This window comes from Paramormyrops kingsleyae, chromosome 7 (genome assembly GCF_048594095.1).
Source record: "Paramormyrops kingsleyae isolate MSU_618 chromosome 7, PKINGS_0.4, whole genome shotgun sequence".
Taxonomy (NCBI): domain Eukaryota; kingdom Metazoa; phylum Chordata; class Actinopteri; order Osteoglossiformes; family Mormyridae; genus Paramormyrops; species Paramormyrops kingsleyae.
The window spans coordinates 12,026,857-12,048,677 of record NC_132803.1 but is presented as its reverse complement, the minus strand read 5'-3'; the positions used below and the strand labels follow the sequence as shown (position 1 = coordinate 12,048,677).

The window sequence follows — 21,821 nt, the reverse complement described above, 5'->3', positions numbered from 1 at the left end:
TTTTCATACTTTATTCATGGGTAAGACTTCCGTTATTAATACATAGGATTGTGCCCTCGTGTGGTGAAAACATGTAATAGCTTTAGATTAAACGAAAACTACATCTCACTGGAAATGATCCCATACAAAAAACTGCAACTGTCATCAAAACCACCCAGACTTTGGCCTTCCTTGCTGTGCTAAGTGAAATATAATTATGTATATTTGTGGGAAAAAAACAGGAAAATCACAGTCAGCTTTATTTCAACCAGCATATATACCTTCTGTGAAAATTAGTTCCCTGAAAATAAAATCAGTTACTTCGGAAGTTTAGCTATTAGGCCAGACCTTTGTACGCACAGATTTGCACTCCACAGCGATGGGGGAATAATTACTGCTCACGAAGTTCATACAATAAGGTTCTCACAAACATTTAGTCAGAGGGCTATTACCACAGGCCCACGGTGCGACATATAGACAGCAAGAAACGATTTAAGGGAGTGACTTACAAAAACAGTGCAACACAAGGGCTGATGGACTTTCATATAAGATGAAGTTTATTAATCCCATGGGAAACACGTGTATCTATACTACATTTATACATATGCAGTGCTCATATAAAGTCCAGGGACACTTCATTAATTCTGTAAAAATGTTGCAAATATATTGGTCTCGTAACAAACATCCATTGAGAAACAATGTTTAACATATCTGCACATATCATCTGCACACAGATTTTCTTCTTAAGTGTTATAATTTTTTGACTGACTCATTTAGTTCTGTTGCTGCCATGTTGCTATTAATTGCAGTTGTAGTCGTTGGCTCCCAAAGTGATGATTAAACCTAATGTTTGGTGTTTTATGTTATTGCAAAGGTGTTGGTAATTAAAAAGCACCCAATGAAACTCTGTGAATGAACCTTTAAATTCAGCACAGCTCTCATACTCGAAATGAATGTTTTACTTAAAACTACTGGTTGTTTCTAAGGTGATACATACTTTTTGTAAACATGTGAATAAAATAATGATTTTTGTTATAAAACCAGTAAATGTGTTTTTTTTTTTTTTTTTAACCAAATTCAGCAGGCGTCCAAATACTTTCTGTAAGCACTATGCTAGTACCTGATGGTAATAAACGCATCAACAAACAGTAGAATAAAGGCACACAAGTAGGCCTGCTTAGTTGTTTAAGATGTCGGGTCAGTCTGAGTATTATCGAATTTAACTCTAAGTCAGGCGATAAACTGCCAGAACCACGCTCAATTTGCATGGTCAGTAACGCACACAACAGTTTTACATTAATAATGTAGGCTGTATCCTGCCCGCTGAAAAGAATGAGCGGAGGATAAGCTTGGGCGTCCTGTTCCGTGAGTTTCCTTCAGTTTTTCCGTATTTCGTTTACGAGGAATGAGCTGCGATTCCTGGTTTTGCACATAGGAAGGTCTACATATTAAACACTCAAGAAGCGTCCAGGCCGGATCTCTTTCTGTGTATGGGGTTAATGAGTGTAAGAGGTCGTGCCCCCCTCCTGAACCCGCATGCTCCGCATTTTATCTGTGTCCCATCATTTCACAACATCTGAACTGCGCCCGGTGCTGGAAGCTGATGTGGCGTAAAGTACAAGCCCGCCTAGGACCTCAGAGTTATTTTACCGACCACAGAGTTCAATAGATCTGAATGAATGGGGATATGTATAATTCAGTCTTCAGGGCATGGTGCGCACCACATGGCATGAAGTTCCTTTGAACTTTTGCGCTTCTTTTTTGAAAAATTCAAAGGAAGTGACTTATTGCACAGTCAGAGATCGGTCTCTATAGCACCCAAATAACGACTGTTTTTAAACCGGTGCATTAAATACCGCACATATTTATTAGGAAAGGTCTCACAGATCACCGTACATCTGACATTAAAGGTCCATTGAAACACCGACAGTAAATGCAGCCCTGTGTGCGCGCTGCAGCAAAGGCAAAGCGCCAAAGGCAGCCCTGTTTATCTCCCCCGCGGGACAAAGCAGCCCCGGCGTGTCAGCATCACCGTCTCTGCGGCTACGAGCAGCGTGGCTGCGGGCAGCCGCCTCCCCGGAGCCCGCCTCGCTGATTGGACGATAATGTGGGCCGGGTTAGCCTTCCCATGGACCCCGGCGTGTACGGCCGCTCCGCTCCGTCTCCAGGCCCGAAGGCATGGCTGAGGAACCCACCCGAGACTTACTGGGCTCCGCGGGGAAGGGTGAGACGCGCCTCGGGATGTTACCCACACCCGGCCAAACACTGCAGGGCAGACGTCAGCCATAAGCGGGCTTCCGTCCATGCCGCCTCCGCACGATCCAGTCTGCTTCCTTTTTCATACTTTCGACATAACGTTAGGCTTTAACGATCGCAGACGCCCAGGAAACCTGTCCATTTGCTGTACTTTTCACATTTAACACTTCGCTTCAGCGTCAGAATAGTGGCCGATCATCACTGAGTGCATTTACACCGCCATTTACCGCAAAGCCGCGCGTCGCACGGTACCTCTGACGCGTCTCCGCCTGGCAGTATTTACGCACTGTCTGCCTCGAAGGGCCGTTGCGTCAGTGTGTATCGGTAGCCTGCAGGATAATCCGAGGCCAGATGTGTAATAATAAGGCTTTCGGGCAGCGCCGTGTGCTCATCTGCACACTCAGGCAAAATGTCTGCTTCCTTTTTCCCGTAGTGGTTTTAAAGCGCCATATCCTGGTAACATCATTACACAAAGGTGCGATTCATGACGGGCCAGTTTTTCGCTTAGGTGGGGCGCAGTACCAGCTGAGATGGTCTGTCAGTGGCCAGTGAGGAAAGGACTGCCTGTTGTCCTGCTGTTGGTCAGTAGTTGTTCAGCAGTTAATAGGTGGTTAACTAGTGGTCAGTCATTGGTCATCCAGTCAGTGGTAAGTCCAAGGGCATAATTTTGGGTTGGGGGGGGGGGGGGGGGGGGGCGGTTTGAGGTGTCCATCCATTTAAGGGGGTTGTATTGGCTGTTTTTTTAATGCCCACCACCACCACTGGTTTTGATTATAGGGGGAGCTAAAGCCCCCCCATCCCTCCCATAATGTACACCCATTGGTCAGTTAGTAGTCAGACTGTGTGTGAACTGCAGGTTCTGGACCAGAACAGGCCATTAAGGCAAAAGCAGCCACAGGTCTCCCGTGGGTGTCTGTAGATGGCACTGCATGCTGGGATTGCTGTGGTGGCTACGTCATACTTTCACGTGAGGGTATAGTTTTGGGGCTGCCAGTATGTGCTTTGATGGCTTTGTACATGTTTTTAACATAACTCATGGTAAAAAGTTAGACTTTTAAGGTAATGGGTGTCCGCATGTTTTTCAGAGGTGATATTTTGCCTGGGATTTTCACCCAGTGAAGTTTGAGTAAAGGTGAAATGCTTCTTTGGTTAAAACATTCACACTTTCCAGCATGTTATCTGTGGTATGCTTAATTTGACCTGCATCCTGCAGCTTACATTTTGAGTAAGTGGTCTGAGCTGTTTTTCTGCATTGTTCTTTATAGCACAGTTTTTCAAAATAGTCATACTGCAGAGCAGAGCTGAAGACAAACCTGAAGACAAACGTTAGATTTCCCTAATGAGGCGCTGTTGGTCCGGGAGTGAGATCAGCACTGGTTTCAGAACAGCTTTAGAGTGCTTGTTAGGGTCATTATTTTAGGCTGTTTATCTCCCCGGTTTCCGCTGAATGATTGGGGAAGTGTCCGTGTTTAGTCAGTGCTTCTTCATGTGCGTAAAACGGCAGATCTTGTCCGACTTGGAGGTGTCGTCATAAGCTCACGGGCCCCGTGCTAATACCCGAAGTTGGCCGAACCGGTGGCTTTGTGGTGGTTGGCGTCAGGGCCGGACAAAGGCCGGTGTGTCGGGGCCCTGAAAAGCAGCTCCCGCTGACCGTAGCTGCACATCGGCTGTAGTGTCGCTGGCCTCCAGCAGGCCCTGCATGCTTCAGCCGAGGTCTTGAGTAGCCGTACAATTAGCGGTGTGACACCTCAGAGTTTGACCTGTCAGCTGCAGGGGCAGTTCAGTAATAACCAGGCTTCGAGTAAATGAATGTTTAACAGGTTATTCATGAAGCCTACTTACTGAAAGCATCGGCACCCGAATGGAGGTGTTTTCGTGCTCAGAAACAGCTTTATCTGGGAAGACTCAGGGCCAACATGACGCCTGAGATCCCTCCAAATGTGACAGAGGCACAGAGACTGACCGTGAGGCATTCCTAATGCTGAAATAGCTATATTTCTATTGGCAAATGCAGTGTGTAGCTGTAGCGTGGAGTAGCCATTCGCAGGATTTGGTCCCAAGGTAAGACTAGAGACTGGATACGCCGTGTAATATCTGGGAATGACGTTGTGTAAACACTGGGGAAGCTGTCCAGCGACGTTCACCGACTTCTTACACATAATGCTGTCAGATGTCATGTGACATGGTCGCTCAGGGAGTCCTTCAGACAAATTTTGTTATATGGCCAGTCACTGTCACTGCACAGTCACTCAGACCACGTGACCATATTTCAAAGTCAGTGGAACTTGGGGGAGGGGCACTCACTGAGGTATGCCCGTAGCCTGTGGTGTGGCACTCAGTTAAGGGGTGATATTATCCTTAGTGACGTACACTACATGCCTGTGCAGGTTATCTGGTGGAACTCCTGAGCTGCAGCAGCAACACCCACCTGGGAGTTTTGGCTTCTATGGCAGCCACCCCCTTGCTCAGGGGCATCTCCTGCTCGGGGATTTCGCTTGTTTCTTGTATTGATTTGATGTAACGTGGCCGAACTCCTGTGAACAGGAACAGCTCTGCGGATTAGCAGATCCATCGGAGATAATGTCTGTCCACCAGGAAGGAAGGCTTAACAGACGGTCACCTGCGTGTGGGAGGAGATCAGGTTGAATGGTGGCCTTTCCCAAACCTTCAGTTCAGCTGAAAGAGCTGGTGAGCCACCTAGATGTTATGAACGGGACCACGCCCCCCTGATCTGGGACTGAGTCTGTTGTTTATTTTTGCTCTTCCTTTTATAGGATGATTTTAAATGCTTTCAGGAAACACTGAACTCCGGGGACCCTTTCTAAAAAGCAGCAACCCCCCCCCACCGCTACCCTCCATCCACACCGCTGTCAGAGATAAATGAAAGCAGTCAGTGAACGATTGACTCCATGCGCCCTATTGCCCTGATCCCATCTAGATTGCACAAGGCATTACCAGGCAAACTTACATTCCTATCACGTTTAAGGAAAAAAAAAACATAAAACAAGAGGAAAAACAACCGAGACTCATTAGAACCAACATTAGCAAGAAGAACGGTCAGCCTCCTGTGATTCTGGCTCGCTCTGATTGGCTCCTGGGCCGGAGAGGGGTGGGACCTTCCTTTGTGCCAATGTTACTTATGCCTGGGACACTGCTGCCATCACGAGCTTGAGCTGGAGGGACCGGCAGAGCGAGAAAAGAAGGCATGTGGGAATATTTGAATATGTAAGGGAGCGTGACAGGTGCCGATGAAAGGAGACAGAGAGGGAAAGAGAGAACGAAAGTAAGGGAGATTTGCAGGTCAGCCTGTAAGATACTGAGAGACGTAGTTGGAGAGAGGTGAGTTTGTGATAGTGTGTGCCAGAATCCCAATCTTGGCTGCCCTCCACCACCAGATTGAGTCACAGGCCCACCGTTGGCTTTACCTCCGAGAGTGCACCACGAGTCGTGTGGGTGAGTTTAAATTTCCCCGAGAAAGCTTTTATCTTTTATTTTTCTCCTCTGGAGCTTCTTCCCTCTTCCAGCTCAAGGTAAGGATGCTCAGTCCCTGCACTCTCAGGTGTGGCCAGACTCTCATAAGAAACCGACTTCCCCAGAGCTCCAAATTGAAATTCACAAGGCACGTTTGGGTGAACCTGCTGACCCTCTGTTCCGTGATGCTTTGTGACCAAGGCCTTTCATAGATTTCCTGCAGCAACATTGTCGCCTTGAGGCGACATAAGGGGAGGTGCCGGTCCTTTAGTTGGCACCGTGACGAAAGTTCTCTCTTTCAGCTAACCGTGACAGTTTACTGGTCTTCGTTTACCCCAAGTGAGGCCCACAGTGGGTGATTGTGTGTGTTTTTTTTTAAAAAAAAGATGACTATAGACTAAAGGGACTATCACTATAGACTTAAGTGTCGTAACAAGCAGCATTTAGTTAGGGACAACCCTCAATAGTCTGGAGGGAAAAAGACAGCTGTATCCATGCTTATCTTTATGCTTTGTGACACAAATGCCATATTTGTTCAGGATTGTTTGTGCATGTATCACTTTGTAGTATGTCAGTTGACTTTCTTGTTTAACAGGAGGCATTTTTGGCCCGGCAACACCCATGTGACAGTAGATTTCGAGACTCCCAATTTGTTTTTGTGTTCTTCATATGTGACACTCCATCAGGCACGCATTTCGGATCTCCTGCTCGCATGCCATTAAGTCCGCATACCTCGATCGTCAAACGTCACCCGCAGCTGGATATTGGTGCAGAAAATGCGAGGTGTTCTTCTCTCCATACGCCACCGGTTCTCCGTCACTAGCGACGCTGACATTTATGATCCAATGCGCGTGGGGTATGAGCATTACAGCTGTGACGCTATTTCCTGTGTTTGCATTGGGTTTTAATGGTCTGCTAAAAGACAGGTTACTATGGACACCATGGATGCCAGTGGCCACTGCTGCCTGCGTAGACTCCAAAGGAGTGCCTTGGTATACCGTCAGGCATCGTTTGAAAGGGAGTGTTGGTTGAATTTCCATGTCGTAAAACGTCTTACCTTTATTACCTTTTATTAATGGAAGCTTGATTAACAGCACTGGTGTGATGTCATTAACAACAGTCCAGAGAGGCATTTATGAAACATGAAGAAAGGCATGCAACAATAGCCAAGGAATGCTATTCTCAAAGTGCTACTACAAATCCTTGATGGCATTTATATATAATCCTTTATTTATCACCAAATTCATTCCACAATGTATTTACGAATAACATTTATTAAATATGAGCATTGGTTTGGTCCAGGGGAAAGATGATGTTCAAGCCATTAATGAATGACTAAAATAACATACTTCAGGGGATTCTCCGAGGCCACATCCATGTGATTTAGATATAGCGTTACAAGCCATGGTTAAAAATTCTTCCCAGTGGATTGTCCGAGTTAATGATCAAAAATGGGTAAGATGTGTCTGCTCTGTGTCTTTGTTCAGGAGCAAGGCTGACCGTCACGCAGAGCGGCAGTCATTCCCAGAAGTCATGGCGGACCAGAACTTGGTCGAGGTGGTCCACTTGGAGCGCAGGGTGCGGAGGCGACGCGACCCAAAGCAGGCGATCCGAGCCAAGCTGAGCCAGAGTCTGTCCTGCTCAGCAACCCGGCTAAAGCGGGTTCTGACGGACTTCTTCCCTGTGGTAGTCTGGCTTCCCAGGTACAAGCTGAAGGAGTATGTGTGGGGTGATGTCATGTCCGGACTCATTGTAGGTATCATCTTGGTCCCTCAAGCCATTGCCTACTGCCTGCTGGCTGGCTTGGAGCCAATCTACGGCCTCTATACCTCTTTCTTTGCCAACATCATCTACTTTTTGTTGGGCACCTCCAAGCATGTGTCCGTAGGCATCTTTAGCCTCATGAGCTTGATGGTAGGACAGGTTGTGGACAGGGAGCTCTTCCTGGCAGGGTTTGACATGAATGAGGACAGCAAGTCGGGCCCCATGGGCTCATGGAATGGCACTGGAGCATCCACTGCAGACAACCTGACCCTAGGCATCTACAGTTCCGAGTGTGGCAAGGAGTGTTATGCCATCAGTGTTGCAGTGGCTCTCACCTTTCTGGCAGGAGTTTACCAGGTAGTGTGACGCTATGTTTCAGCCAGTGGCTGTCAACCTATCCCTAGGGTGCAAACTAATCTTGATTCATATGATGATGTATTTTTGATTTGTGTTCATGCAGGTTCTGATGGCTTTGCTACAGTTAGGCTTTGTCTCTGTCTACCTTTCTGCTCCAATGCTTGATGGCTTTGCAACGGGCGCCTCGGTCACTATCCTCACTGTGCAAGCCAAGTACCTCCTTGGGCTGAAGATTCCACGACACCAAGGCTATGGAACTGTCATCGTCACCTGGATCAGCATTTTTAAATGCATCCACCAAACGAACTTTTGTGACATGATCACCAGTGCCATCTGCATTGCCGTGCTGGTGGCTGGGAAGGAGCTTCAGGATCGCTTCAAGGACCGTCTGAAGATCCCCTTGCCCACCGAGTTGGTGGTAGTGGCAGTGGCCACACTGGTGTCTCACTTTGCCAACCTCAATGGCCAGTACAACTCCAGTATCTCGGGAGCAATCCCCACAGGCTTTATCCCGCCAAAGGTGCCCAGCTTCAAGCTCATGCCCAACGTGGCATTTGACGCCATCCCCATGGCTGTGATCAGCTTTGCCTTTACAGTCTCATTATCTGAAATGTTTGCCAAGAAGAATGGCTACACGGTTCGGCCCAACCAAGAGATGCTGGCCATTGGCTTCTGCAACATCATTCCTTCCTTCTTCCATTGCTTCACCACCAGTGCTGCCCTGGCGAAGACCATGGTGAAGGACTCAACTGGCTGCCAGACACAGGTGTCCAGTGTAGTGAGCGCCTTTGTAGTCCTGCTAATCCTGCTGGTCTTCGCCCCGTTATTCTACTCCTTGCAGAAGTGTGTCCTGGCCTGCATCATCATCGTCAGCCTGCGAGGTGCTCTGCGCAAGTTCCGAGATGTTCCCAGTCAGTGGCGCGTCAATAAGGTGGACGCCACTGTCTGGATGGTCACCATGAGCTCCTCGGCCTTGCTCAGTGTGGAGCTCGGACTCCTGGTTGGGGTGGTGTTCTCCATGCTCTGCGTAATTGTCCGGACACAGAACCCCAGAGTGACCCTGCTGGGTCAGATCCCGGACACCAGCCACTATGAAGATGTCAAGGAATACAGTGACCTTCTGACTCTGCCCAAAGTCAAGATCTTCCGTTTCCAGGCCCCATTGTATTACGCCAACAAGGAGTTCTTTCTCAAGTCACTTTACAAAGCAGTAGACTTGGAACCATTCCTGGAGGTCACCAAGATGAGGAAGGCTGAGAAGAAGATGAAGGCACTGGCCAACAAGCAGACCGAAAGGAAGAGCTCAGATAAAACTAATGGTGACGTTGCCTTAGGACTGGTGTCACGAGAGCTGGCCTTCCACACGCTCGTCCTAGACTGCTCGTCCATTCCCTTCATCGACACCACTGGCATGCTCACGCTGAAGGGGGTAGTAAAGGACTACAAGGGGGTGGGAGTCCGAGTGGTGCTGGCGTGCTGCAATCCCTCCGTGATCGACTCTCTGAAACGTGGCTCCTTCTTTGGAACTGCAGACAAGGACATTCAGAACCTCTTTTTCCACACCGTGCATAGCGCAGTTCTGTCCGCCCAGGACAAAGCGACCGCAGTCGGTGATTCGTCTGTAGAGAGCCAGGCCGCAAGCTGCAACGAGTCTCTTCAGACCGGAAGACAGGATAGTCAGATGTGACCAGGAATTAATACTCCTTGTTCTCTTTACTGAAGTCATCTTCTTCCTATGATCTGTTTCTGAGTCTGACTAGTTTTGTAAGAACTTTTTTTACTTTTCAAACATTACCTTTTGTAACCTTACTCTAGTACTTACAAGTACTAAGAAAATCATAACTTAAATCTTTGAGAAAGAGACAGTATTTATTGACTTTTATGTCTTAAAAAGCTAGGCTAGACAAAATTAACTTTATTATAACATACCTGCTAAAAGAGTTAATATCAAGCTCTGTATGTTATTGGAGCCCCTAAAATGGCTCTGTTGCATGAGATGGCCCTTCTCTGTGCAGACTGGCCCCTACAGCTCAGGGTGTTTTCCCAAAAGCATCACAGGCTTTACATACAATGACATTCATGTAACCCATTGAAGACAGAATCATATGGTGTTTTGTTTGCTGTCTTTGTTACCTGCCAACACAACGGAACTCCCTAATTTGTCACATGGAGCATCCTATTGGCAGGGAAAATGAGCATCCACCCAGCAAGGGAGATCCTGATTGGTCCTGATATCTCGGCCACCCATCACAGTTACCATCATGCGGTTTCATGTCATGCAGCAGCAGGTGTCGGTGATCAGTAGTGAGGGTTGTGTTCCTACTTTCTCTGCACTCTGCCACTCCCACGTGGCACCATTTGACTGGGGTGTGAAGTTAGCATGCCGCCCTCAGCCTCCAGGTGGCACCTGCTTTTTGCTCAACGTTCTGAGCTCAGTTTCCTGGATCATTTAAGCTCGTAGCATCATTTGGTGTGCATTGAACCCCACGGCTCCCCAAGAGCGTCATGTCTCAGGTAACCACGAGGCCCTGCGTGCCTTTGCGGGGAAGGCATTATCCAGGACCTTGGGAAATCTTAGCAAGAATTCAGTATTCGGAGAAGACCTTCAATTCAGAATCGCACAAGACGGTCCTCTTTCATTCAAGCATAGACACACACTTACACCATGACTGACATGCACTGGGACCCCAAATGGCGCATTATGTCCATCGCGACGTTTGTGTTGAAAGTAGCTTCACCTTATTTAAACACTTGCAGTAAAATGGCAAAGTTAATTTTCCACTTCTTTGTTCTGAACTCTTGTTCTTTGTTCTTGAATTCGATGTCCTAAGATTGCACTCAGGTAGAGCTTCTCTGACAGTATTAAGTGGCTTCAGTGTACTGGAAGTGCTGGAATTGGGCTCCGTACCTAGCTGGGGAAACAATGACGAGGGAGATGTGTACCAAGATCAGAGAATGTGCCAGCTGTAATTTCAGATCAGCATTTTATAAATCCATTTTTTGTAATTGTTATTGAAATTAGTTTGTGTAGTACCATGTGATCATGTTAACCGGATATTTACATGTTGTTTAGAATAAATACTCATAAAGTACATACTATGCTGTTTTTTTATTTTTGTCAGGTTTTCCATTGATCTTAATAATTTGTCTAAATTTTGTTAATAAAATTCTTGTATTAAATTAGCTTTGGACCTTATGTTATGTGAAGCTACTTTTTTGTGCCGCTAAGCACCGGAGAGCATTGAGTTCAGGAGCTTCTGAAGACCTGCCTGTCCACAGCTTAACAAACCTGCCCTTTGTACACTTTCTTCAGCGCAAAGCAGAACTTAAACACGTCTCTCTTGCCTTTACAGTGCAAAAAAGCAAGTGCAGAGACCATTTTGCGCTTTAATTATTCACCTGGTTACTTGCTTGGGCCTCTCTGATTAAACGCCCTGGTGAAGAGGCTTCCACGGCTGGACCCCTCCTGTCCAGACACGTGCACCTGAAGCTTTATGGTCGCAAGTCCACCAGCCACTGTACAGTTTCAGGATCTCTTTGGTATTAGTGGGTCTCCACTTGGGATTTCCTCTCTGCCCTGACTGGCTGAGATATTTCTCCTAAGCATCCAGAGAAGGGCAGGCCGGCTCTGCTTGTTTTACCTCCAGAGTGTGAGAATCAGATAAACCAAAGCGTATGGTCACTTGACGCAGCTAAAGGCAATATTTGGCTACCATAACAAGGTGATAAGACATCCACATCAATGTGGAAGAGATTGTTTGAATTCTCCATGACAACAGGTGAACAGATTGACAAATTTACTTCCTAAGTGACCGTGGTGACACACTGAATTACAGCTCTGGATATTTTAGTATTGTATTTATCCATCGATTCAAATATAGTCCAGCATAGACTGTTCGCCACGCTGAGGGACCTGGGGCTGAACATCTGTCTGTGTCCCTGGGTTTTCAGCTCCCTCACAGGCAGACCACAGGTGGTGAGAGTTGGTGGTTGTGTCTTCAACACCATTACACTCACATTACACCATTGTGTACTTAGCCCTCTGCTCTATGCCTTTTATACACACATGACCGTGTGACCACACACAGCTTCAACTCCATTGTCAAATTTGCTGATGGTGCAGGGTTTCATCTCTAACGATGATGAGACAGCTTACAGAGAGGAGGCGGAGAACCTGACATCACAGAGACATCAGGAGAACTGCCTCCAACTGAAGAGGACTGTAAGTCCAAATTGTGTTCCTTGGGCTCCAGTTTCCTGTCCGCAACATCAATTTTTTCTTTCTGTACGCCAGTTCCACCTAGTACGACTTCTGGCCGCTACTCCCACCATGCAGCAGCATAGTGTGCGTACTGCCAGCACCCTAGTTCTTAGTACTTGCGTATACCCTTAAAATGATGTTGAATAACGACTTACGAACATTTCAAGTTGCGAACGGCCGTTCAGAATGTAACTCATTCGTAAGTAGAGGAGCGTCTGTATACATAATCTATTCTATTATATTCAACATTGTACAGATATTGCCTATAATTAGAATGTTATTTGGCTATACACTATATATTGCCAAAAGTATTGGGACACCCCTTCAAATCATTGAATTCTGGTGTTCCAATCGCTTCCATAGCCACAGATGTATAAAATCAAGCACCTTGGCCACCAAATACCTACAGAGTCAATAGCTACAAACCTTCAAACTTTGTGTGGCCTTCAGATTAGCTCAAGAACAGTGCATAGAGAACTTCATGGTTTCCATGGCCGAGCAGCTGCATCCAACCCTTTCATCACCAAGTACAATGCAAGGCATCAGATGCAGTGATGTTAAGCATGTTGCCACTGCACTCTAGAGCAGTGGAGACGTGTTCTCTGGAGTGATAAATTGCGCTTCTCTGTCTGGCAATCCGATGGACGAGTTTGGGTTTGGTGGTTGCCAGGAAGAAGGTACTTGCCTGACTGCATTGTGCCAAGTGTAAAGTTTGGTGAGGGGGGATTATGGTGTGGGGTTGTTTTTCAGGGGTTGGACTTGGCCCCTTAGTTTCAGTGAAAGGAACTCTTAATGCTGCAGCATTGATAGTCATTTTGGCCAATTTCATGCTTCCAACTTTGTGAGAACAGTTTGGGGATGGCCCATTCCCGTTCCCACATGACCAGTGCACAAAGCAAGGTCCATAAGAACATGAATGAGTGAATCTGCTGTGGAGGAACTCGACTGGCCTGCACAGAGCCTTGACCTCAACCCGATAAAACACCTTTGTGGTGAATTAGAGCAGTGACTTCGAGCCAGGCCTTCTCGTCCAACATCAGTGCCTAACCTCAAAAATGCCCTCCTGGAAGAATGGTTAAAAATTCCAATAAACACACTCCTAAACCTTGTGGACAGCCTTCCCAGAAGAGTTTAAGCTGTTATAGCTGCAAAGGGTGGGTCAACTCCATATTAAAGCCTATGTATTAAGAATGGGATGTCATTTTAGTTCATGTGTGTGTAAAGCCAGGTGTCTCAATACTTGCGGCAATATGGTGTATATCTATTTTTTTCTATATATTTTCAGTACATTTAATCTTACCTTTTTTATATATATCTTTAAATTACAAAACCTTATTGCACAGCCTCAGGACCAAATCAGGGTACATTTCACTACACGTTGTAGTTGTATAACTATGTATGTGACAAACAAAAAAATCTTGAATCTCTTCAATCTTTGTGCGTTTCACTGCCGCCATCGTCTGGTCATTCTAAGGAAGTTACATGAATAAAAGAAAAATATAAATTAGAGGAGTATTATTTCACCAAAGTATTATCTGGCGTGCGACCTGGCTTCCCCTCTCTTGGTTTTTTGAGTAATATAAACGGACTTTTTACTGACTTGTGGAGTTTAGGTCGAGTGTTTTAGGGACGCGACAAAAGAAACAACATTTAAACATACAATATTTAAAGTATTTTAGTTTAACTATGTGCATGTTTTTTACTTCCACTTTTTTATATATTTGTAATGTGCATTTTTTTTATAATAAATTATGAACGGACGTCCCACAATGTTTTCGTATCTTCGGCTGCGGAATACAAAACGCATCCTCACACGTGACAGGAGCCGAATGACGGACTCCTATTGGTGGAGCGGCGTCCAATCAGCGCGACTGTTTCTGACACCCAAACATTTTAAAATCAGTTGGCGGCTTAGTGAGAGAAAGGCGGGTTTGGGGGTTTCTCCCAATAAATTAAAATTAGGTCGCTGGACAAGTTGAATTCGATCCCGATTTTACTATGATGTCAAGTCGAAGGAGGTAAGTCTGCTATATTGGTCGTTTCAGCGGTTCGCAGGCCTCCCGTTTCACACCCCTGTTATGTTGCCTGTTTACACCGAGCTGGTTAAAACCCAAACCCGGAGCAGGCGGTGAAGCTCGCGTGGGGCGCCACATGGCCTTCGGCCGGGTCGCTGGGGCCGTTGGTCGCCGGAGCATGTTCGCCATATCCATTGCAGTTGGCGTATTGGGGAATTTTTTTATTCTTAGTATCCATTACTTTGATACCGATGACAGGACCAGAATTTAATCCACCAGGCCCCGCTGTCTACCTGTCTTAAATTCGCCTCCGGAGTTTCAGGTGACGTGTGTTTACTCACGCCGAGGTTCCCGGATGAACTTATAAACTTCTATAAATGCTTTTTTTATCGACGTCCTATTTAAACGAGGAAGGGGCATCCTCAGTTTCAATTTGACCACAATATGCGCTCGTGTCTCATTTAGTTTTCGAAAGTGGCTTTGAGTCTCCGTGGATAATTGATTTTGGCTCAGAATATAAGTCTTGCCTTCGGTTGCTGATCCCTGTGTCATGACTTCCCTTCTCAGCGAAGCTCTAGTGTTCTCACTGGTGACTGGCATCAACCTGGCCATGGCCAGGCTGGTGGACATCTGGGACAGCATTGGCATTCTGGAGGACCAGAGGGTGGAGAGGATGGAGACTGTGAAAAAACACATTGAGGTGAGGCAGTGGTGTTCTCAGCTCAGATTGATTTATGGGTGTTGGTAAGTGATAAAAATCTGCTTCAGATTTATGGAAGTCTCATTCTGTGTACTGCCGCCCTTCCCACCAGGGTCTTCTGAATGAAATGATCACAGAAGAGGAGGCCTTGAAAAAACGCATCGAAGCCAACATCATCTCCTTCCGCAAGCAGCTGGAGACTCTTTATCAGGAAATGTCCCTGGAGCCTTATAAAGTGAGTGCAGGAGTCCAAACGCAGATCTAAGGATGATCTTTCAGTCCTGTAGCCGAAGGACCATCTCCTTTCTTCTGATTTATGTCGGGATGAGTCACATTCTTAAATAGCAAGCAATAGAAAGAGAAGCCACAGGGTAGCAGTAAGTGCTCAAATGAGGTCCTCGGAAGCTCAGCCTTGCATCTGAAGGGTCGTAATGGGGCCGCTGCGCGCACACCCCCAGGTGGACGACGACCTCACGGTGCTTCAATTGGAGAAAGACCTGCGGCTGCGCGTGGAGACGCTGCTGAAAGAGAAAGGGGACCGTCTGAAGGAGATGCGGAGCCTGCAGCAGCAGGACGAGGAGCTGTGTGAGGAGCTGTGTGCCACCCCGTACTACATCCCCACCGGGAGCCTGCCTTCCCGAAGCCAGCTGCAGGAGCTGCGGCAGCACATCAAGCAGCTCAGTGAGGAGAAGGTACTGCCTCATCCGGTGGGGGGGCGCTGCTGCAGCTTTTAAGGAAGTAATGCCAGATGGGGGAGGGTAGGCCTATGTGGGCAGCCGAGTCTGACTGGCAAGAACCTGCAGCTTAAACTCTTACATTTACATATACCAACGTCAAAGATCATACAGATTACATGATTTGTCTGTATGCTCTGTAATTACTTCCTACTATTCGGTTTTGTGAGGTACAACACCCGTGTACCATTTTCAAGCTATCCCCTTATGCTACATTGCCCGTGTACCATTTTCGAGCTATCCCCTTATGCTACATTGCCCGTGTACCATTTTCAAGCTATCCCCTTATGCTACATTGCCCGTGTACCATTTTCAAGCTATCCCCTTATGCTACATTGCCCGTGTACCATTTTCGAGCTATCCCCTTATGCTACATCGCCCGTGTACCATTTTCGAGCTATCCCCTTATGCTACATTGCCCGTGTACCATTTTCGAGCTATCCCCTTATGCTACATTGCCCGTGTACCATTTTCGAGCTATCCCCTTATGCTACATCGCCCGTGTACCATTTTCGAGCTATCCCCTTATGCTACATTGCCCGTGTACCATTTTCGAGCTATCCCCTTATGCTACATTGCCCGTGTACCATTTTCGAGCTATCCCCTTATGCTACATTGCCCGTGTACCATTTTCGAGCTATCCCCTTAAAAACTACAACGCCCATGTACCGTACTCAACCACATGCTTCTGGGTCATCCAGGCTTGACTCTTCACCCTCAAAACCAAAGAAGCATGTTGGCCGTGTGACAGATGCGTCATGGGTGCCGATGCCAAACTCCTGTTGAATACCTAAAAGGATGCAGCGTCGATTTGTTGGTCATGTTTTGGCTTTAGCAAGTAAGAGAGAACAGAGCGAAGTCAAAGTATATATGAATGATGTCCTGCAGAGAGGGATGAGCTGGTGTGAATAGTCGCAGCATTAGTAGTTAATAGGCATGTAACGGTTCATCCAGTTCATAACTCTGTTTGAATCACAATATTCACGATTCAATTGTCCCACAATTTATTTTATATTTTTGGGTGGGGGGGGGGGGGGATTAAATGAAGACAACTATTACCAAAAAATACAATATTTAATTTCCCTTTTTTTTTTTTTAAGCAACATTTAATATTCTGGGTTCCATTCTTTTAGTCGTTTCCGTCTCATGTTGAGGCTCCAGCTTTTCGTTGTGGTGCTTTAAGCGGTCAAATACATTTTGTTCAGTGTCGTAGGTCAGCGTCATCTTGCAGTATTTGCAAATGGTCTTTGTTTTGTCTGTTACCTTGTCTCCTTTGTCATTTGTCGACACAGGGAAACCAAAATGCTTCCAGACATCCGATTTAAACGAGGAACGTGTTGGGTTTGTGGTCCTGGTTCATGTGCAGTACATGTCTGCTTCCCAGAGCGCAAGGGTGAAAGTCTTTTCTGGCTTGAGGGACGACATCCGCAGACTTATGGCGGAGATGGGCCACGAACCTGAGACCAGCCTGGAGAGGGAGTCTGTCTGCAACGAGGCCGACGTGTTCCTGCTCACCCATGAAAACATCAAGGCTCTGAAGATGCTGCTCTGCCAGGTTAGTCGGGGGTGGGGAGGGCAGCGTTAGGACTGTCCACACCCAGGACTGTGACTGTGACTCAGTTTGGACTGTTTGTTCTCTTCCTTCATTTCTGGGCAATTGCCTTTTCTTTGAGTAGGTAGCTGTATTGGTAGCGGTGAAATTTAACTTCTGGTTTGAAGAAGCAGGTGGGGGCTGGAAGTATTTGCAGCTGAATCTGTCATCAGGTGGAGGGGGGGGGGGGAATCTTGCCATTTTGGCAGTGTTTGGAAGTTTTCCAGTTAGACTAACTCTTTATCACCACAGGCCCTATAAGTTCCGTAAGGCCTATTCTGTGCTGCAAAGATAGTCTGTCTTCCTTCTGTGGTTATCTTGGTGTGTGGGTTTTTGTAATTCCTGTTCCTGTGTTTAAGGGCTTCTGGTCTTCCATACACTATGCTTTAGAAGTTAAGCTGCTGTCACATGATTCGCCGCTATTCCTTTTGGCTTTAGGCCTCTTAGATGCCACCTTTGCTTTTTCACAGCTTGAAGTGAAAAAGGAATCGCTGCTCTCAACTCGGGATGAGCTTAAAGGACGGGCGCTCAGCCTGTGGAATCGTTTGGAGTGCCCCGAGGAGGAACGCAGGGAGCTCCAGGGTGACATGCACTGTACGCTGTCTGCGGAGATTGCACGGGTGAGTTGTTAGTCAGTTTTGGCCAATCAACATTCAGCAGTGATGCTGAATCGAAGCCTTAAGAAATGGGATTTCTTCCCCCAGTTTGCCAGGGATGCTGTGGAGATTGTAGAGTTTAGTGGTGCAAAGGTTTACTTTGAATATTTGAGGGTAACTGGCTCCCTCCCTCCAGTGGCAAAATGAGGTGGATCGCTTGGAGGTGCTGCAGAAAGTCAAGCTTGAGGATGTGATCAACAAGGTTCGACAGGAGCTGGCCTACAATTGGGACAAGTGCATGTTTGGGCCAGAGCGAAGGGAGTCCTTTAGTAGGCACTTCTGTGACAGTAAGTAGATGGAGAATGAACCTTTCTGACTTTCACGCCAAAGTTCAGCGTCCTGGGTCTGAGTTCCTGGGCCACGTCGACCTGGAATCTTTGTAGCTCCTGGCCAGTTTTTCGTGTCGCTTTCCCACCACACAACAGGAACTGGAATTTTTATGCTAAATAAGCACAGGAGACGTGAAAAGCTTCACATGTATCTTCATACCAAAGTATCCACTGCCAGCCCAAAACAATGGTGGATGAAGAAGCTGTTTTGTTTGTTATTGGGGAAGATCGGCTACACGGTCCGAAAGTACAGGACAGATCACGCCCCATATTGGTTCAAAATGGGACACAGGATTTTCTTTTTCTTTTATATGGATTGCAACATTCTTATTACTAAATCTGGCCAGCAGGTCAATCTTTTCCCCACAGAAAAAAGTGACATTCCCCCCCCCCCCCCCCCCCCCCACTAAAGCACTGGCAAGTTTCACCGCCTGCACCAGTGATATTAGATGCATGTCAGTTATCAACAGAATTTTCCAATGCAGAAATATGGAGACACAAGCAAAAAAATGTATTCATGCATTTAATGTAATTGAGGTACAAAAATAATTCCATCTGTTCAATTTTTGCTCTCCACTGCTTATTTTTCCTCCACAGTTTACGTAACTTCGACGTTAATGCTGGTGCTTGTGGTCAACCAATCAGCACTACCCAGTAGTTCTCTGTCGAGTGAAAAGTATCTACTTTGGAGTATGGAAAGTAAAAAGGTTCAGGAACTCTCTCCTAGGACTTACGATCGGGCTGAGTTCCTATGGTGGGAACATGACAGGAGTTCCTGGTTCCTGAAAAGGTTCTGGTTCCTGCAATGCAAAAGCACCTAGTGAAGCCTGCCCTTTTCATGCTTTATGGGGATTATCTAAATGTTCTCTTTTGTGTGGTGTTTTCAAGTCAAACTTGATGCTGTATCCACGATGTTTTGTCTGCGCTTGCCCAAAGGTAACTTCACGGAAGAGCTGCTGGCACGCCATGAAGAGGAGCTGTCGCGTGTGAAGGCCTGGCAAGAGAAAGCACGCCCCCTGCTGGAGATCTTGGAGAAATGGGAGAAGACCTGGGCACTCTTCCAGGACTTTGAGGTACAGCAGAACTTTGGGTGATGTGGTTGCAGTTCCAGTAGATCTACCGGTTGAATATCTGTGTGCTGAGTTTTCCCGAGTAAGGTCAGTGACAAGGTCAAGGCTTTTTTTTATTACAGAAGAAGGCGTCAGACCCTAACCGCTTTAACAACCGTGGGGGAGCTCTGCTCAAAGAGGAGAAGGAGAGGGTCAAGGTGCAGAAGATGCTGCCCAAGGTAAGAACTTGCATGTTGGACAGATGAGCAGACTGGTTAATTTATGTATGTTTGTAAGTGGCTGTAGGCTAATGGGAAGTGTCCTGATTTATCTGCTGTAGTGTGTTTACAGTGTAATAAACATACCCTAGTTGAATACAGTGTTTGAGTCTTTCTCCTTCTTAGTTGGAGGAGGAACTGAAGGTTGCAGTGGAGGAGTGGGAGAGAACAGAGGGCTGCGCATTTCTGGTGCGGGGCAAACGGGCCACGGAGTATGTCTCCACCATGTGGGAAGAACATCGAATTCAGCGGGGAAAGGAGAAAAATGAGCGTGTGAGTGTGGCGCCATCCAGTGGTGGCAGGTGGAAATAGTCCAAGCCTGTGGCAGTGACAAACCACCCTTGGTTTTAACTACAGGTCACAAAGAAGGGGGAGGCTGCTACTTTAAAGACACCAACCAAGAGGCCCCTTGGGAGCTCTCGTGCAGAGCCCACCCCCAGCAAGATGAAGAAGGTGAGTTTGTCAGCCTGTTTTGTTCAGGCTATATGGGAATTTTAAATGGGTTATTGTTACCAAAGGATCTTGCTTCTTTAAATGTTTCCTTTTAGACTCCTAATCAGACAGTGCTTCGAACCACTACTACAACACCATCCAGTACCTCGAACACCTTCCTCAGTGTGTCGGGCAAACCCCCCTTGTCTGGTCAAAAGGTACTTGCCCTTCACCAGCCGGGGGTGTATTGGCTTTGGGTGTTTGCACTTCCTCTTATCATCCACTAAGTGGCAGCACTGCACCAGCACTAGTCTGTCCCCTTGGGCAGCAGTAGCCCACATTCCGAAGTGCATGACCAGGGCTTGCTTTTAATCAAGGTGTTCTGAAGGCGAAATCTCCCCCTTGGGGAGTTGGTTGGGGGGGGGGGTGTTCTGTATGGCTGTATTTTTATGCTGCCTGTAAACCACCGCCTTCCCCGAGGTCCAGCACAGGACCAAAGCGATGGAGATCAGTCACAGGACGCCACTGCAGGAGGTCAAGGGCGAGAAGCACGTGGGGATGGGCACTTACTCAGACTTCATGGTGAGCTTCTGCTGCCTTTCTCTCCTCCTTGGTAAACAGTTCTTCAGGCTGCCGTGCTGGCATTCTCAGCCTGTTAGCACCTCAGGTGTTTGACCTGAGTTTTCCAGGACACATTTGAGATGATTGTTTTGCCCCCACCTCAGAGTGAGCTATCCAAGAAGGCCAGCAACGAGGCTTTCCTCAACTCCACAGCCAAGGACATCCTGTAGACGCTCGACCCTCCTGCCTGTCTCCTCACCCAGGACTGTCAGTTGAAGCTCCTTGATTATGAATTGGGCATTATTGTCTTGCCACAGACTTCAATAAAAGTGTTTACATTTCTGAGTTTAAGTCCTAAATGCTGTTTGGTCCTGCCAGTCAAGAACACACATCCTAATGATGAGGAACCAGGCCTCAGGATCTCCTGTGTCTCACATCAGGTCTGTCATTTCTGCTTGGTCACTGCTGGATTTTTTTAATCGTTATTTATTTTTTTGTGAGGGGTGGGGGCTCTTTAAAAAGATACTGGGGAGTGTGTTTTACCTGTTTTTAGTTGGTTTTCAGTTACCTTCATTTTTTGCCTTTTTTTTTTTAATTATTATTTAAAAAAGCAGTTAACCAATGATGTACTTTGTAAATATGCCTGCTCTGAAAGGTTTTTTTTTTAATACAGTATAAATGTGCAAAAAGTACTTAAGCATGTTTTATGTTTTTTAGCTTTCCTCTGTCTGAATAAATATTTAAATAATAATGTTCCCCACTTCTTTTTTGGAATATGACATAACTGCACATTGGTCAGTGTACCACTGCTTTTCCAGGTTTTAGGTCAGTCTAAGGCCTTATCCACAAATTCATGGGTATTTTTCAAAACTTTAGCTTTTTCTATGCATTTTGACCTTTTTGACCACACACAAGCAGTGTTTTTTGTCACTGAAAATGGAGCTTTTGTAAAACCCTATCCAGAGTGAAGTTTCAGTGTCGACATGTAGATGGGTGGAGGGAAATGGAGATTTTGACTTGTAACGTCAGATTGTATGCTGTTGTCCACCTTGTTTTACGTCAGAGCATGTGCCCTTCGCTGTTTACATAAGCTGTTTTTAGCCTAGCAGACCTGGTAATAAGGCTTCTGATTGGCCAACATGGCTTTAGTTATATCGCCCTCTGCTGGTTTGGCTGTTAGCATTTTCATATGGAGGAGGAACAACACCATTTTTAAAAATGCCTTTGTATGTGTGGACCAGGCCTAAGTGTGAACATGAACATGTACTAGCTTGGGTAGTGGGGGTGGAGGTTTTGTCAGTGATGGAGCGTTGGTTGCTCATGGCTTCCAGCTGCAGGTCCTGGCTCTGACCTTCACCCTCACAACTGACGCTGATCTCAGCTTTTAC

General features: G+C 46.6%; 2 protein-coding genes across 5 annotated transcripts; both read left to right on the top strand.

Annotated features, from left to right (window-relative positions):
* Window positions 1–1,993: 1,993 nt before the first annotated feature.
* Window positions 1,994–11,023, top strand: slc26a1 (solute carrier family 26 member 1). Of its 2 annotated transcripts, none has more exons than XM_023808527.2 (3): window positions 1,994–2,203; window positions 7,194–7,827; window positions 7,931–11,023. In XM_023808527.2, the coding sequence occupies exons 2-3, from the start codon at window positions 7,240–7,242 to the stop codon at window positions 9,512–9,514; spliced, it is 2,172 nt and encodes a 723-aa protein (XP_023664295.1). In that variant the 5' UTR covers window positions 1,994–2,203; window positions 7,194–7,239; the 3' UTR covers window positions 9,515–11,023. The 2 variants fall into 2 exon arrangements, with proteins under 2 accessions (XP_023664295.1, XP_023664294.1); XM_023808526.2 differs by lacking the exon at window positions 1,994–2,203 and adding an exon at window positions 3,024–5,688.
* A 2,948-nt stretch (window positions 11,024–13,971) lies between these two features.
* Window positions 13,972–21,184, top strand: LOC111842042 (protein regulator of cytokinesis 1). 3 transcript variants are annotated; one of them, XM_023808274.2, is made up of 14 exons: window positions 13,972–14,106; window positions 14,671–14,803; window positions 14,916–15,038; window positions 15,262–15,495; window positions 16,922–17,092; window positions 17,599–17,748; window positions 17,921–18,071; window positions 19,050–19,186; window positions 19,306–19,401; window positions 19,567–19,713; window positions 19,798–19,893; window positions 19,989–20,090; window positions 20,353–20,454; window positions 20,598–21,184. In XM_023808274.2, the coding sequence occupies exons 1-14, from the start codon at window positions 14,087–14,089 to the stop codon at window positions 20,661–20,663; spliced, it is 1,728 nt and encodes a 575-aa protein (XP_023664042.1). In that variant the 5' UTR covers window positions 13,972–14,086; the 3' UTR covers window positions 20,664–21,184. The 3 variants fall into 3 exon arrangements, with proteins under 3 accessions (XP_023664042.1, XP_023664043.2, XP_072570386.1); XM_023808275.2 differs by lacking the exon at window positions 13,972–14,106 and having other exon boundaries at window positions 14,654–14,803; window positions 20,359–20,454; XM_072714285.1 differs by lacking the exon at window positions 13,972–14,106 and having other exon boundaries at window positions 14,654–14,803.
* The last annotated feature ends 637 nt before the right edge of the window (window positions 21,185–21,821 follow it).

What these genes read in the sequence shown, in the direction of transcription:
- LOC111842042 (XM_023808274.2), top strand. Translation starts at nt 14,087, where the DNA reads ATGATGTCAAGTCGAAGGAG. An exon ending in CTGTGAAAAAACACATTGAG is followed by an intron (nt 14,804 to 14,915) that starts GTGAGGCAGTGG and finishes CCTTCCCACCAG; the next exon opens with GGTCTTCTGAATGAAATGAT. An exon ending in CACTCTTCCAGGACTTTGAG is followed by an intron (nt 19,187 to 19,305) that starts GTACAGCAGAAC and finishes TTTTTATTACAG; the next exon opens with AAGAAGGCGTCAGACCCTAA.
- slc26a1 (XM_023808527.2), top strand. Translation starts at nt 7,240, where the DNA reads ATGGCGGACCAGAACTTGGTCGAGGTGGTCCACTTGGAGCGCAGGGTG. An exon ending in TTCTGGCAGGAGTTTACCAG is followed by an intron (nt 7,828 to 7,930) that starts GTAGTGTGACGC and finishes GTGTTCATGCAG; the next exon opens with GTTCTGATGGCTTTGCTACA.